This window comes from Caloenas nicobarica, chromosome 1 (genome assembly GCF_036013445.1).
Source record: "Caloenas nicobarica isolate bCalNic1 chromosome 1, bCalNic1.hap1, whole genome shotgun sequence".
Lineage (NCBI taxonomy): Eukaryota > Metazoa > Chordata > Aves > Columbiformes > Columbidae > Caloenas > Caloenas nicobarica.
The window spans coordinates 215,255,481-215,271,768 of NC_088245.1; the positions used below are offsets into that span (position 1 = coordinate 215,255,481).

Consider the following 16,288-nt stretch of genomic DNA (forward strand, 5'->3'; position numbering starts at 1 on the left):
GACGTTTAGATTTCTTAAAGAGAAGTGCGACTTGAAAGAATTCAGTGGCAGGTTCACTCTGTTATTTACCGCATGGGGAAATACGCCAAGCCAAACGCTTCTTACCTTTTCTCAGGAGCCTGTATCAGTTCATGAAGCAAACCTTCAGGTGCCTTCCCTCCCTGATAACCGTTCACTCTGGAGTCTGTGTCTTGGAGCTCCACAAACTCTCCGGCGAGGCCTGTATCCGTCGCGGTGCAAACTTTCAGGATTCTTCTCTCCCTGATAATCATTCGCTCCAGAGTCTGTATTTTAAAGCTCCGAAGGCAGACTTTCATGGGAGGCCTGTACCGTTCGCAAAAGCGAACTTTCAGGCATTCCCTCCTGATAGCCGTTGCTCTGGGGTCTGTGCTGAAAGCTCCAGAGGCAAAATTTCAGGCGAGGCCCAATAACCGTATGCAAAACAGACTTTCAGGAAACAAAGTTCTTGGGAAAAAAAATTTAATGGAGTAGAATAGCAGGAGGGCTGGCTCAAGCTGGGTACCTGCGCAGAGGTCCAACCGAGCATAGAAAACCATAGACCTTTACATCTTTACAAACCATTCATACCATGATTCAGTCCAATAGAAATATTTAACTTTGAGGTCTTCTTGCTTCCCATTGAATCTTCTTCTCTGACTCCACGTGGGACCTTGTTTTGTTCAGCTGTAGACATTGTTTATGGTCCATAGCCTTGCAGGTACTGTTTTGTCTGAATAAATCCTTTCTTCTCAGCAAAGTGTGAAATAGGCCCCGTTTTGCAGATGTCTGTAATGTCTCTGCATTAGCCTTGGATCGTTGTTTTTCCCAGCAAAATGCTAGACCTTATCTTGCAAGTGTTCAGTGTAGTTTGTAGTCACTTTTGGTAAATATGAGAACTTTACAGCTTAAAATTTTAGCAAATCCAGCTTACCAAGTAACATGTAGCAAAGAATATATTAAAAATCATACAACTTTATATCTCTAAATAATGCATTACATTTAGTGTGCATCAACTTAAGCTAAATGATTAATATTGAACTTGAATTCAGCTCATCCACAGACCTGTGAGTAGTAAAACCATTGCCATACGGCTCACTTATTTAGCATTCTATTTAAAAAATATTTCTAAGAGGTAAATGATAGATACAAAAGTTCTGTTGATCTCATCCAGTGATGTGTGTAAAACTAGTGGGTAGAGATGAAGACAGTTTAGTAGCAGGGGAAGGGAATAATGATGATGATGATGATGATGATGTAAGAACATACAAAAAAAGCGATGCACAACACAATTGCTCACTACCCGCTGATTCATGTCCAGCCCGTCCCTGGGCTGCAGTGCCCCCTTCCAACTCCCCCCAGTTTCTATACCGAGCATGATGTCAGATGGTAAGGAATAGCCCTTTGGCCACTTTGCGGCAGCTGTCCCAGCTGTGCCCCCTCCCAGCTGGCAGGGCATCAAGAGCTGAAAAGTCCTGCTCAGCAACAATTAAAATAACCATGTATCAGCAACATTCTTCTCATTCTCAAACCAGAACACAGCAATATACCATCTAGTCAGAAGAAAATTTACTCCATCCCAAACAAAACCAGGACATCCCCCCACAGCCACCCCCGCAACAGCCCCCAGCACCCCACGGGCCCCTCAGCAGCAGATTCAGGGGGTGCTGGTCTGCGGAGGCGGCTGCAGGCTGGGGGTGCCGTGGGTGCGCTGGTGAGCCAGCATGAGCCTCTCCTTCCAAAACCGCTTCTTGCAGACACCGCACTGGAAAGGCTTGGCCTCTCTCTGCAGCCCTGCTGGGGACGGACCTGCCCTGTCCTGCTGTCCACCTTCGGGCACAACCCCTGGGCCCTGGTGCACCTGCTGGTGTTTTTTCAGGTGCTTCTTATACCTGAAGCTCGTGCCACAGTTGGTGCAGGTGAAGGGCTTCTCCCTGGTGTGGATGCGCTGGTGGATGATGAGTTTCCTTTTCTCCCTGAAGCTCTTGCCACAGTCCGTGCAGGTGAAGGGCTTCTCCCCAGTGTGGATGCGCTGGTGACTCAGCAGGCTTGCCCTCTGGACAAATCCCTTGCCACACTTGGAGCAGGTGAAGGGCTTCTCCCCAGTGTGGATGCGCTGGTGGATGATGAGGGTCTTCTTGTCCCTGAAGCTCTTGCCACAGTTGATACAGGCAAAGGGTTTCTCCCCAGTATGGATGCGCTGGTGGATGATGAGGTTCGCATTCTCCCTGAAGCTCTTGCCACAGTCAGTGCAAGCAAAAGGCTTCTCTCCACTGTGGATGAGCTGGTGGATGATGAAGGCTGACCTGTTCCTAAAATTCTTGCCGCAATCACCACAAGCAAAGGGCTTCTCCCCAGTGTGGACGCGCTGGTGGATTATGAGGATCGACTTGTTCCTGAAGCTCTTGCTGCAGTCACCACAGGCAAAGGGCTTCTCCCCAGTGTGGATGCGCTGGTGGATGATGAGGGTCTTCTTATTCCTGAAGGCCTTGGGGCAGTGGGTGCAGGCAAAGGGCTTCTCCCCAGTGTGGATGCGCTGGTGAATGTTTAGGTTTCCCTTCTCCCTGAAGCTCTTGCCACAGTCAATGCAGGCAAAGGGTTTCTCCATGTTATGGATGCGCTGGTGGATGATGAAGACTGACTTGTCCCTGAAGGTCTTGCCGCAGTCACCACAGGCGAATGGCTTCTCCCCAGTATGGATGCTCTCATGGTTGACGAGGTTTGCCTTCTGTCTGAAACTCTTGCCGCAGTCAGAGCAGGTGAATGGCTTCTCTCCAGTGTGGATGTGCTGGTGCCTCAGCAGGTGTGGCCTTTGGACAAAGCTCTTGCCACAGTCAGTGCAGACGAAGGGCTTCTCCCCGGTGTGGATGCGCTCATGGATGATGAGGCTCCTTTTCTCTTTGAAGCTCTTGCCACAGTTGGTGCAGGCAAAGGGCTTCTCCCCAGTGTGAATGCGCTGGTGGATGATGAGGGTCGACTTCTTCGTGAACTTCTTGTTGCAGTCGTCACAGGCAAAGGTCTTCCTACTGCTGTGCACACGCTGGTGATTCAGCAGATGCTGCTTGTAGATGTAGCTCTTGCCACAGTCAGTGCAGTGGAAGGGAGGCTCACGTATGTGGCTCCGCATGTGGGCACCCAGTGCTGTCTGGCTCTTGAAGCTCCTGTCGCACTCAGAGCATGTGGGACGGCTCTTCTCTAATGGCTGCGGCTCTGGGAGAGAGGAGAGACAGGGAAGCCCAAACTGGGTCCCCTGGCTCCCACCTGGCTGGCTGCAGGCCATGCCTGCCTGACAGCTCATGCCAGGGTTTGGCATTCCCGGGAGCAGGGCTGTGGGTTCTGGCAGCCCCTCTGGGACCTGCTTGGTCTCCTTCTGCATCCCGGGGCTGACGGCTGCTGGGAAGGAGAGAATACGGTCATTGCCAGGTACCAGGGCATGTGGGACCCCTCCCCACAGTGAGTGGTACAGGTACCCAGCCAGCCCCCAACCTTCCAGGTGCATGGAGCACCTGGAGAAAGGGGACGGTGCTCCTTGAATCCCCCATCCCACCCTCCAGAACCCTGGCACTAACCTGGCACAGGGGTCTGGTGTCTCTGCTGCTCTCCAGGGGGGTCTGGCACATGTGGTGCCTCTTCTCGCTCCATCTTGCAGATGATATCTGGCTTAATGGTGGCCCAGCCTGTCCAGGGCATGAAGAGAAACCCCCTCTCCTGCACTGCCGGGACAGCAGCACCAGCTCCCGCATCCCCCCCCACTCCATTCCTTTCTCCTGCCGCTCCCAGGCTGCGGCTTCACCCCCCCTTTCCCTGCACCTACAGCCTCCTCTCGCCTCACCCTCGTCACTTCAGCCACTCTCCTGCAGACACGATACCTGGGAACAGCTCAAAGCTCCGCCAGGGAGGTTTAGATTGGAAGTGAAGAAGAATTTCTGTACCAAGAGGTTGGTCAAACCCCAGAACAAGTTCCATCTCATCCCATCCCATCCCATCCCATCCTGTCCTCCAGGACCGCTCTCCACAGGACGCTGTCTGGCAGGGTAAAACCTACAGTCATAACCGCTCAGGCAGCAATAGAGACAGCTGGATTTTCCCTTTCAAGGGCTCCGGCTCAGTTAAAGAGAGGAATTCCAGCTCGACCCCAGCCCAACATCACCAGAGAGAGTCCTCACCCAGCGAGGCGACCATCTGGTAGTTCTCCAGCATCACCTGCCAGTAGAGCTGCCGCTGCCAGCCCGACAGCTTTGCCCACTCCTCGGGGGAGAAGTAGAGGGCCACGTCCTCAAACGTCACCGACATCTGCAGCAAGAAGCAACCCGGCTCAGCACGCCCCACCACACGTTTGCTGAACACCTCTGCTGAAATCCTGCTGCTGCCAGGCAGGGACCCACTGGCACGAGGGGCTCTGGCATCCCGAGGGCAGTGCCAGGAGAGCAGAGGTGCAGTCTTGGCACACCTGGGTGGCACAGCTGGGGCACGGGGACTCACTCAGCAAGTCCCTGGGTTGACACCTCACCAACTGTGCTGCAGGAGGACAGGGCTGGCAGGCTTAGAGGCAGGTGTCCCCTGCTCCTGCCAGATCAGGGACCCATGCTAGAGCATGAAGGAAGCCATACTACAGCACGGGGGACTGCACCCTGCCCCCCACCCATGCCACAGGCCAGATCACCCCCCAGGCCCGGGCACAGCACCGTGACACAAGGCCTGGCCCGAGGCCTGGCAGCAGGCACGCTCCTGCCTGCCCCTGCCCGTGCTGCGGCTCAGCGGGCAGGAACGGGAGCACCCTGCACCGCACCGGGTCTCAAACCACTGCTCTCCCGCACCGCCCCGCACCAACCGGACCCGCAACTCGGCCAGTCCGACGGGCCGGGGCCGTGCCTGACCCCACCTTGCCGCAGCAGCCTGGAGCCCGGCGCGTCACTGCTCTTGGCGGGAGATGGAGCCCGTGCAGGTATTGATCCGGGAAGAGGGAGGCGGGATGCTCCGGATTCCACAGGAGATGCCTGGCCCGTCAACCAGCACAGCCAGGAGAGATGGTCCCTGCCAAGCACAACAATTTCATTAAGAGATCAGCGGCACAAGTTCACTCCACCGCCCACAGCTGCCTTCCCTGCACCCCGAGCCTGCACAGCTACTGGGAAAAGGACCCACCAAGAGCGTCACGCAACAACCCTTCCAGCTCCAGGAAAAGCCGGGAAAGAGGCACGAAGAGTTTTGGAAGCTGCCGACTACCCAAACCTTCCTGCACTGCCCCCCAGCGGCAGCAGGCAGATGTGCAGGGGTGTCCCGGGGCTCTGAGCAGCCGGCCCGGCCCCAGCCCAGCCCTTCCCAGCGCCGGTGCCGCCAGGGCCGGATCCAGGGGGGCCCGGGCGGGTGGGCCACGGAGCAGCGTGTCCGCGTTGCACGGGGGCCACGGGGCGAGGCGGGGAAAGGCCGGAGCGCCGGGGGGAGCCGGGCCCTAAGGGGAGTCCGGGGGGGGCCGGCAGGGCTGGGGGGCGGCCGGCGGAGGGGAGAGCACGGGAGAGGCCGTCGGGGCCGGGGTCCCCTCCCGGGGCCGCCCGGCGGGGGATGCCCGCGGCCGGGGAGCGCCGGGACCCCGCGGGGGGGCAGCGCCCATCCCCGTGCCGCGGGCCCGCCGCCCGCCGCCCCTACCTGCGCCGGGGCCGCGCCGCCAGCCCGGCACGGACAAAGGCGGCGCCGGGAGCCGCCGGCAGCGTCAGCCCGGGAGGGCCGCCCGCCGCCGCTGCAGCACGGGAGCTGGAGTCCTGCCGCTCCGCCCCGCCCCGCCCCGCTCCGCTCGGCTCGGGGGGGCGGGCACCGGGGAGCACCGCTGTGGCCTGGTGGCCCCTGGCCCTGCCCCGCAGCCCTGGCCCCGCGGGGCCCCTGGCAGGGAGTCCCGGCACCGGGGGCACCGGCACACGGCGGGACGCGCGGGGGGTCGGGCAGGGTTGCTCTTGGCAAACATTCCTTCGCCTTTTCTAGTCGGCCGTGTCCCATCTCCCCCTCGGAGGTCAGAGTCATCACTGTGTGTCCCGTCAGCGTGAAAGCCACAACCCCGGTGGCAGCACCAGCCAGGTGGCCAAGTGTTGATTCACATAATGTGTCTGCTCCTGCCTGCACCCTTTCCTCTGACTGGGAAAAACAGAAAAGCATAACTTGAGCACCCATCCCTTTGAACTGCACCCCTAGAGTTTTGCAGCCTTGCTTGATTCTGCCCAGGTTCCACCTGGCCATGACATTTGTGCCCACATGAAACAGCAACAGTGCATAATGGCCCAAGTTCCTAACAAGTTGTGGCATCCCAGACCTCATCACCTGGAAGGCAGAAAACATCAAATAGTTCCCGGTTGGGCTGACAAACAGGTGCCTCGGTGCCCCTCAGCAGAGAGTCCTCCATGACAGGCCATCATAGTTTCCTGTTGTGATTTCTAGTGTGTGCCGCTGCTGCAGTTCCTCCCCACACAGCTCGCTCAGAGGTGCCTTTGGCTGTTAATACACCATATCTGTTTCCGTTTGTTCTGCAGGAGGGAGGAGAACGCAGCAGAGTTCTGCTCGTGGGTGGACAGGACAAGCACCCACCGCTCTCCCAAGATGGCACTGACCAGCCGGGGCTGTGCCGGGGACTGCCGGCCGTCACTCCATCAGCTCCCTCGGTAGCTTCCCCAAGCAGCGGGAGGAGTGGAGAAACCCACTTTGACCCTGGAGATGTGGTGAGTGTGGGGGAGACCCCCAGGTCCTGCCGCAGCCCCTCAGCCCCTGCCCTGCCCCTGTCCGCGCTGGGCAGCCCTGCCCGCCGGCCGAGGAGGGGGTGCTGCCGGCGGGTCCCGCCGGAGGGGCCGGGGCGCAAAGGGGTCTCTTCCTTCTCCTCCTGCACAGGGCAAGAGTGGAGGTGTCATGCAAGGAATGCCTGTCCATAAGAGGAACAAAACTCTTTTAGGAACCCCTAGGCATAATGTAGCAAGACGAAGCCTAATGTAACAGCGACCTAACAGAGAAACAATAGCTCTATAGAGACTGGACATGAGGCAAAGCGGGATGTCATTGGCTTGCAAGCTGGGGAAGTGGAATGTTCCACTAAATGAGGAAAGAGCTTCATGACTTCTACTGAGTAGCAGCACAAAATGACAATATGCATGTTCAAGAAATTAGATCAAGAATCCGACACTGGGGAGGCACCACAGAATCCCAGAATGACAAAGAATCACAGAATGTCGGGGATTGGAAGGGACCTCGAAAGCTCATCCAGTCCCATCCCCCCGCTGGAGCAGGAACGCCCAGATGAGGTTACACAGGAAGGTGTCCAGGCGGGTTGGAATGTCTGCAGAGAAGGAGACTCCACAACCTCCCTGGGCAGCCTGGTCCACTGTTCCGTCACCCTCACTGGGAAGAAGTTTCTTCTCAAATGTAAGTGGAACTTCTTGTGTTCCAGCTTGAACCCATTACCTCTTTTCCTACCATTGGTTGTCACCGAGAAGAGCCTGGCTCCATCCTCGTGACACCCACCCTTTATATATTTATAAACATTAATGAGGTCACCCTTCAGTCTCCTCTCCTCCAGGCTCAAGAGCCCCAGCTCCCTCAGCCTTTCCTCACACGGGAGATGCTCCACTCCCTTCAGCATCTTCGTGGCTGTGCTGGACTCTCTCCAGCAGTTCCCTGTCCTTCTGGAACTGAGTGGCCCAGCACTGGACACAATATTCCAGATGAGGTCTCACCAGGGCAGAGCAGAGGGGCAGGAGAACCTCTCTGACCTACTGACCACTCCCCTTCTAATCCCCCCAGGTCCCATTGGCCTTCCTGGGCACAAGGGCCCAGTGCTGGCTCATGGTCACCCTGCTGTCCCCAGGACCCCCAGGTCCCTTTCCCCTACACTGCTCTCCAACAGGTCGTTCCCCAACTTATACTGGAACCTGGGGTTGTTCCTGCCCAGATGGAAGACTCTACACTCGCCCTTGTTATATTTCATTAAATTTTTCCCCGCCCAACTCTCCAGCCTGTCCAGGTCTCTGGATGGCAGCACAGCCTTCTGGTGTGTCAGCCACCCTCCCAGCTTGGTGTCATCAGCAAACTTGCTGATAGTACACTCAATTCCCATTCCTATTTAACAACTCTAAGACTTTATGCATCAAATGGAGAAATCTACTGATGATGCCTGGATAAATAACTTGTTTAATTCCTTGACAAAATGAGTGGAACACCGGATTTAAAGCATCATTGTACAGATTTGTTTATTCCTTTTCCTATATGTGTTTATTATGCATTTCTGTAAACTGGTCTGTTCACAAGCCCAAGTGAACACCTCCAGCTTTGCTGGCCCCAGCAGAAGTAGTTTCTTGAGTGACGGGGGTGGAATATATGGGAATGGTGCAAGAATGGCGAGGAGCAACATTGTAAGTACACTCAAGCAACTGTTGCTGGGGTGTAGAAAAGCACATAAACCACAAGTAGAACCTCTGTGTTTAGATAACAGGCCTGTGAATAACCATAAAGGCACCTTATCGTACATCCTTGAGATTCCTACAGACAAAGATCAAAGCAATGGTGCAAAACGCAGAATTAGTGCACGATGGATTTGCCTTTCTTTCTAATATAATAACCTGTCTGGCAAACACTGCTGAGACCAGTCTATTTTACCCATCTGTTTTACAGCCTCTTCTAAGATGAAAGTACAATGGATCATCTTGTTGCTGCTGAAAATGCATTGCGCACTAGCGGAACTGAAGAGGAGTGGATATGGACCAAAACCAATGTCTACAACTGAACAAAACAAGGGCCCACGTGGAGTCAGAGAAAAGAGGTCCAATGAGGAGCAAAAGGACCTGGTGGTGAAATTTTGTTATTGGACTGAATCACGGTGTGAATGGTCTGTAAAGATATAAACGTTCATAGTTTTCTATGCTTGGGCAGACCCCTGTGCAGGTACCCGGCTTGAGCCAGCCCTTCTGCTATTCTACTCCATTAAATTTTTTATTTTCTGAGAATTTTGTCTCCTGCCAGTCTGCTCTGCATATGGTTATAAGGCCTCGCTTGAAAGTTTGCTGCTGGAGTTCTAAAATACAGACTCCGGAGCGAGCGGTTATCAGGAAAAGAGGAATCCTGACAGTTTGCACTGTGACAGATAAGGCCTCGCCTGAAAGTTTGCCTCCGGAGCTCCAAAACACAGCCCCCGGAGGGAATGGTTATCAGGGAGGGAACATGCCTGAAAGTTTGCTTCGTGAATGGATACAAGCACCTGGAGAGAAGGTCAGCAGCATTCCGTTTGGCGTATTTCCCGCATGCAGTCAATAATAGAGTGAACCCATGACCGAACTCTTTTGAGTCGCGCTTCTCTTTAAGAAATCTAAACATTGTTCTGCAGCAAGCAGAACTCTAAATTACTCTCCTGCTACACTTGCAGAGGGAGAATGTTGTATGATGATGCACAATACCACAACTACCACAGAAGGGGCGGTACTTCCAGCGTTGTCTCGTCTCTGCCCAGTGTTAGTTTTATCCGCAATGTACTGGAAGAAGCTAGATGATCTTTGAAGCTGACTAGATGATCTTTTGAAGGTCCCTTCCAATCCCTAACATCCTGTGATTCTGTGATTCTGTGAAGCTCGCTCTGTTGTCCTTGACCCCTCTCGCAAGGTTTAATTCTAAGGAGGCCTTAGCTTTCCTAGTTGTGTCCCTACATCCTCTGACAACAGCCTTATGTTCTTCCCAAGTGACCAGCCCCTCCTTCCATGATCTGTAGACTCTTCCACTTGAGTTTGCCCAGCAGTTCCCTGTTTAACCAAGCAGGTCTCCTGGCTCCCTTCCTTGACTTCCTACCCATTGGGATGCTCTGATCTTGAGCTTGGAAGAAGCAGCCCTCGAATGCTAACCGACTATCTTGGGCCCCTTTACGTTCAAGTACCCCGTCCCATAGGATTCCCCTAGCAATTGCTTGAGGTAAGTACTGTATAGTATTGGTAGTAGTAGTACACCAATATTATTTTGTTATTAAACGGTGTTTATCTCAGTCCGTTAAGTTTCTCCTTTCCCTTTCAATTCTCTGCCCTATTTGGAGGTGGGAGCGGGGAGTGCATGAGCAGCTATCGTGGTTTTGAATTGGCAGCTCGGGTTAAACTGCAACAGTACCTTACAGAGCAAACCAGAATTCACTTGAGTCAGATAACATCCGGAAAGCCAACACAAAGAGGCTCCAGCCTATCAACAGCAGAATCCTTTCGCCATAAACTCATGTGATCCGTTCCCTGTTTTCCCTTGACCCTCAATGTCTGTTAGAGGTGAACTGTTGATCAAGTGCGGGTCTAAGTTTGGAACCAGCAGCACCTGGATTCCTCTCTCAGAAGGAGTTTAGAGAGCAAGGGCTTTCATTCTGAGCCTGGTGACTCAACGGGAGGGCCTCCCTCTACCCTTCCACATCTCCTGTCCCTCTATAAACCACTCTAAAACAATTCTCACCCGATTCTCCTTGGCCTATTTCCCCCATGCAGGAAGCACTAGAGTGAACGTTGACACATGTATGTCATCGTGGCTGCAGCACCAGCGGGGCGGGGGAAAGAGAGATGGGGTGAAGAAAAGCTGCTAAACACCCTGCAAAATGAGAGGATATTTTTCAAGTTTTAGATGCTCTTGCATGACAAGATGGAGACAGAAGGGTAACAAAAACATTGTCTAGCAGCAGGGCGCTTAGCTTATATTTACCTAGAAATTAATAGATGTATTGTAAGTAAGCTACTTATGTGAAAGTGTACTTGTACCTATGTAAAGGTGTACTAATTGTGCCAGCGGGAAGAGCTGCCAATGTGGAAAGGTCAATCAGGGAACACATGCACAGACCTTCAAATGCCCCCCAAGTGACTACATAACTGTTATGGAGCCGCATGGCAGGAAAGACCGTGAAATAACTACCTTCATAGCAACCTTACGTTTATGCAATTACTTCTTAGTATACATGTATTGTACGTTTAACATTTCCAATATTGTAATGAATACGCAAGAATTGTGTGAATATAAGCAATGCAAGAGAATGCAGCCGTTGGAAGCCCTTACGCTGGAGAATCACCAGTGGAAGCCAACGGCTGCTAATAAATAATGCCTGCTTAACAGCAGAACTGCCTTTGCTGATTAGTTTCTTTCTTTGTTTCAGGGGGCCAGGGCTGCGGGGCAGGGCCAGGGGCCACCAGGCCACAGCGGTGCTCCCCGGTGCCCGCCCCCCCGAGCCGAGCGGAGCGGGGCGGGGCGGGGCGGAGCGGCAGGACTCCAGCTCCCGTGCTGCAGCGGCGGCGGGCGGCCCTCCCGGGCTGACGCTGCCGGCGGCTCCCGGCGCCGCCTTTGTCCGTGCCGGGCTGGCGGCGCGGCCCCGGCGCAGGTAGGGGCGGCGGGCGGCGGGCCCGCGGCACGGGGATGGGCGCTGCCCCCCCGCGGGGTCCCGGCGCTCCCCGGCCGCGGGCATCCCCCGCCGGGCGGCCCCGGGAGGGGACCCCGGCCCCGACGGCCTCTCCCGTGCTCTCCCCTCCGCCGGCCGCCCCCCAGCCCTGCCGGCCCCCCCCGGACTCCCCTTAGGGCCCGGCTCCCCCCGGCGCTCCGGCCTTTCCCCGCCTCGCCCCGTGGCCCCCGTGCAACGCGGACACGCTGCTCCGTGGCCCACCCGCCCGGGCCCCCCTGGATCCGGCCCTGGCGGCACCGGCGCTGGGAAGGGCTGGGCTGGGGCCGGGCCGGCTGCTCAGAGCCCCGGGACACCCCTGCACATCTGCCTGCTGCCGCTGGGGGGCAGGGGAGGAAGGTTCGGCCACTCGGGAGCCTCCAAACCCTTTCTTTTCCGTGGCTCTTTCTCGCCTTTGGCGGGAGCCAAGTGGGTCAGTTGGCGATGCTGTTTGGGTGGGTCCTTTTCCCAGTAGCTGTGAAGGCTCGGGGTGCAGGGAAGGCAGCTGTGGGCAGTGGAGTGAACATGTGCCACTGATTTCTTCATGAAAACGTTGTGCTTGGCAGGGACCATCTCTCCTGGCTGTGCTCGTGACAGGACAGGCATCTCCTGTGGAATCCGGAGCATCCCGCCTCCCTCTTCCCGGATCAATACCTGCACGGGCTCCATCTCCCGCCGAGAGCAGCGACGCGCCGGGCTCCAGGCTGCTGCGGCAAGGTGGGGTCAGGCACGGCCCCGGCCCGTCGGACTGGCCGAGTTGCGGGTCCGGTTGGTGCGGGGCGGTGCGGGAGAGCAGTGGTTTGAGACCCGGTGCGGTGCAGGGTGCTCCCGTTCCTGCCCGCTGAGCCGCAGCACGGGCAGGGGCAGGCAGGAGCGTGCCTGCTGCCAGGCCTCGGGCCAGGCCTTGTGTCACGGTGCTGTGCCCGGGCCTGGGGGGTGATCTGGCCTGTGGCATGGGTGGGGACAGGGCAGAGTCCCCCGTGCTGTAGTATGGCTTCCTTCATGCTCTAGCATGGGTTCCTAATCTGGCATGAGGAGGGGAAACGTGCCTATAAGTCTGCCAGCCCTGCCCTCCTGCAGCACAGCTGGTAGGGTGTCAACCCAGGGACTTGCTGAGTGAGTCCCTGTGCCCCAGCTGTGCCACCCGGGTGTGCCAAGACTGCACCTCTGCTCTCCTGGCACTGCCCTCGGGATGCCAGAGCCCCCAGTGCCAGTGGGTCCCTGCCTGGCAGCAGCAGGATTTCAGCAGAGGTGTTCAGCAAACGTGCGGTGGGGCGTGCTGAGCCGGGTTGCTTCTTGCTGCAGATGTCAGTGACATTTGAGGACGTGGCCCTCTACTTCTCCCCCGAGGAGTGGGCAAAGCTGTCGGGCTGGCAGCGGCAGCTCTACCGGGAGGTGATGCTGGAGAACTACCAGATGGTCGCCTCGCTGGGTGAGGACTCTATGATTATGTTGGGCTAGAGTGGAGCTGGAATTCACCTCTTTAATTGAGCTGGAGCCCTCGAATGGGAATATCCAGCTGTCTCCATTGCTACCTGAGTGGTTGCAACTGCAGGTTTTACCCTGCCAGGCAGCCTCCTGTCATCCTGGGAGAGAGGATGGGATGGGATGGGATGGGATGGATGAAGCATGTTCTGGGGTTTGACTACCCTATTGGTACAGAAATGTTTCCCCACGTCCAGTCTAAACCTCCCTGATGCAGCTTTGAGCTGTTCCCAGGGGTCCCGTCTGCAGGAGAGTGGCCGAGGTGACGAGGGCGAGGCGAGAGGGGCTGCAGGTGCAGGGACGGGGGGGCTGAAGCCGCAGCCTGGCAGGGGCAGGAGAGAGGAGCGGGGTGGGGGGGATGCTGGGGCTGTGGGTGCGGGGGCCGGTGCTGCTGTCCCGGCAGTGCGGGAGAGGGGGCTTCTGTCTGTGCCCCGGACAGGCTGGGCCAACATCAAACCAGAGATCATCTGCAAGATGGAGCGAGAAGAGACACCGTGTGTGCCAGACCTCCCCGGGGAGTGGCAGAGGCACTGGACTGCTGTGCCAGGTGGGTACCAGGCTTCTGGCAGGGGTGTTTGAGGGTTCAAGGGGCACCGTCCTGTTGCCCCAGGTGATCGATGTGCCTCAGAGGGTGTGAGGCTGGCAGGATACCCGTGCTGCTCCCCATGGGGAGGGTCACTCCTGCTCATCCTGTCCCTGGCAGTGACCCCAGTCTCTCCTCCCCAGCAGCCGTCAGTCTTGGGACACAGAAGGAGACCGAGCACCTCCCTGAGGGTCTGCCAGGACCCACCTCCCTGTTCCCGGGGATGCCAAACCCTGGCACGAGACGTCAGATGGGCTCGGCCTGTGGCCAGTCAGGCGGGAGCATCTACAAGCAGAACCTGGTGAATCATGAGCGTGCACACAGCAGCGAGAAGCCCTTTGCCTGTGGTGACTGCAGCAAGAGTTTCACGAAGAAGTCTACCCTCATCATCCACCAGCGCATCCACAGAGGGGAGAAGCCCTTCACCTGCACCAACTGCGGCAAGAGCTTTGTCCAGAGACACCACCTGCTGATTCACCAGCGCATCCACACTGGGGAGAAGCCCTTCACCTGCACTGATTGTGGCAAGAGCTTCAGGGAGAAGTCAAAGCTCATCAACCACAAGAGCGTCCACACTGGGGAGAAGCCCTTCACCTGTACTGACTGTGGCAAGAGTTTTGGCCGCAGGGACAGCCTGCTGAGGCACCAGCGCATCCACACTGGAGAGAAGCCCATTGCCTGCACCGACTGCGGCAAGAGGTTCAGGGAGAAGAACAGCTTCATCATCCACCAGCGCATCCACACTGGGGAGAAGCCCATTTCCTGCTCTGACTGTGGGAAGAGCTTCAGGGAGAGGAAGAGCCTCATCATCCACCAGCGCATTCACACTGGGGAGAAGCCCTTCACTTGCACTGACTGCAGCAAGAGATTCAGGTATAAGAAGAGCCTCATCATCCACCAGCGCATCCATACTGGGGAGAAGCCCTTCACCTGCACAAACTGTGGCAAGAGCTTCAGGGAGAAGAAGAAGCTCATCATCCATGAGCGAATCCATACCAGGGAGAAGCCCTTCACCTGCTCCTACTGCGGAAAGACCTTTGTCAAAAAGCCCAACGGTCTAGGGCACCACTGCAACCACACTGGGGAGAAGCCCTTTGTCTGCACCAACTGCAGCAAGAGCTTCAAGGATAAGAAGAGCCTCATCATCCATCAGCGCATTCACACTGGGGAGAAGCCCTTCGCCTGCACCAAGTGCGGCAAGAGCTTCAGGGACAAGAAGAGCCTCATCCTCCACCAGCGCATCCACACAGGGGAGAAGCCCTTCACCTGCACCGACTGCGGCAAGAGCTTCAGGCAGAAGGCGACCCTTATCATCCACCAGCGCATCCACACTGGGGAGAAGCCCTTCACCTGCTCCAACTGTGGCAAGAGCTTCAGGGACAAGAAGAGCCTTATCATCCACCAGCGCATCCACACTGGGGAGACGCCCTTCACCTGCCCCGACTGTGGCAAGAGGTTTAGGGAGAAGGCGACTCTCATCATCCACCAGCGCATCCACACTGGGGAGAAGCCCTTCACCTGCACCAACTGCGGCAAGAGCTTCAGGGAGAAGAAGCGCCTGAAGAGACACCAGCAGGTGCACCAGGACCCAGGGGTTGTGCCGGAGCCTGGCCAGCAGGAGAGGGGGGGTCCATCCCCAGCAGGGGGGCAGGCAGAGGCCAAGCCCTTCCAGTGCGGTGTCTGTAAGAAGCGGTTTTGGAAAGAGAGGCTCATGCTGGCTCACCAGCGCACCCACGGCACCCCCAGCCTGCAGCTGCCTCTGCAGCCCAGCACCCCTGAATCTGCTATTGAGGGGCCTGTTGGTTGCCGGGGGCTTTTGTGTGGGTGGCTGTGGGGGGATGTCCTGGTTTTCTTTGGGACAGAGTAAATTTTCTTCCTAGTAGCTTCCTGTGTTTTGGATTGAGAATGAGAATAATATTGCTAATACCTGCATGTTTTAGTTGTTGCTGAGTAGCACTTTTCGGGTTCTAGTGCCCTGCCAGCTGGGAGGGGGCACAGCCAGGACAGCTGCCCCAAAGTGGCCAAAGGACGATTCCCTACCATATGGTGTCATGCTCAGTATAGAAACTGGGGGGAGTTGACCGGGGTACCGCAGCTCAGGGACAGGTTGGGCATCGGTCAGTGGGTGGTGAGTGATTGTATTGTGTATCACTTGTTTTGTATATTCTTACGTCATTGTCATTGTTCCCTTCCCCTTCCCTTAGGGCCACGAAGATGATTAAGGGAATGGAGCATCTCCCTTATGAGGAAAGGCTGAGGGAGCTGGTTCTCTTTAGCTTGGAGAAGAGGAGACTGAGGGGTGACCTCATTAATGTTTATAAATATATAAAGGGTGGGTGTCACGAGGATGGAGCCAGGCTCTTCTCGGTGACAACCAACAGTAAGACAAGGGGTAATGGGTTCAAGCTGGAACACAAGAGGTTCCACTTAAATTTGAGAAGAAACTTCTTCTCAGTGAGGGTGACAGAACACTGGCCCAGGCTGCCCAGGGAGGTTGTGGATTCTCCTTCTCTGGAGACATTCAAAACCCGCCTGGACACCTTCCTGTGTAACCTCACCTAGGTGTTCCTGCTCTGTCAGGGGGATTGGACTAGATGATCTTTTGAGGTCCCTTCCAGTCCCTAACATTCTGTGATTCTGTGATTCTGTTAAACTGTCTTTATCTCAACACACGAATTTTACACACATCACTGGATGAGCCCAATTTAAGTTTTTCTCAGGTATTTAGCTTCAATAAATACGTTATAAATAGAATGTATCACTCAGAATTATAAGCCTGTGTGATTTTTAGTATACTGTCCTCTTTGCATTAGTTA

At 56.0% G+C, this 16,288-nt stretch overlaps 2 protein-coding genes and 1 long non-coding RNA gene across 5 annotated transcripts; 2 read left to right on the forward strand and 1 right to left on the reverse strand.

Moving 5' to 3' along the window:
- Positions 1 to 491: 491 nt before the first annotated feature.
- Positions 492 to 5,096, reverse strand: LOC135988751 (gastrula zinc finger protein XlCGF26.1-like). 3 transcript variants are annotated; one of them, XM_065634946.1, is made up of 4 exons: positions 4,880 to 5,096; positions 4,164 to 4,290; positions 3,567 to 3,674; positions 492 to 3,387 (listed from the first exon to the last, which is right to left on the reverse strand). In XM_065634946.1, the coding sequence occupies exons 2-4, from the start codon at positions 4,288 to 4,290 to the stop codon at positions 1,655 to 1,657; spliced, it is 1,968 nt and encodes a 655-aa protein (XP_065491018.1). In that variant the 5' UTR covers positions 4,880 to 5,096; the 3' UTR covers positions 492 to 1,654. The 3 variants fall into 3 exon arrangements, with proteins under 3 accessions (XP_065491018.1, XP_065491008.1, XP_065491029.1); XM_065634936.1 differs by having other exon boundaries at positions 492 to 3,390; XM_065634957.1 differs by lacking the exon at positions 3,567 to 3,674 and having other exon boundaries at positions 492 to 3,207.
- A 1,200-nt stretch (positions 5,097 to 6,296) lies between these two features.
- Positions 6,297 to 8,962, forward strand: LOC135988990 (uncharacterized). The gene is made up of 3 exons (XR_010606260.1): positions 6,297 to 6,701; positions 6,868 to 7,395; positions 8,641 to 8,962. It is a non-coding gene; the product is annotated as an uncharacterized LOC135988990 (long non-coding RNA).
- Positions 8,963 to 11,230: 2,268 nt separating this feature from the next.
- LOC135995173 (gastrula zinc finger protein XlCGF57.1-like) lies at positions 11,231 to 15,694 on the forward strand. Its single transcript, XM_065646332.1, has 6 exons — positions 11,231 to 11,350; positions 11,971 to 12,121; positions 12,710 to 12,836; positions 13,329 to 13,436; positions 13,619 to 15,270; positions 15,677 to 15,694. The coding sequence occupies exons 3-6, from the start codon at positions 12,710 to 12,712 to the stop codon at positions 15,692 to 15,694; spliced, it is 1,905 nt and encodes a 634-aa protein (XP_065502404.1). The 5' UTR covers positions 11,231 to 11,350; positions 11,971 to 12,121.
- Positions 15,695 to 16,288: the final 594 nt, after the last annotated feature.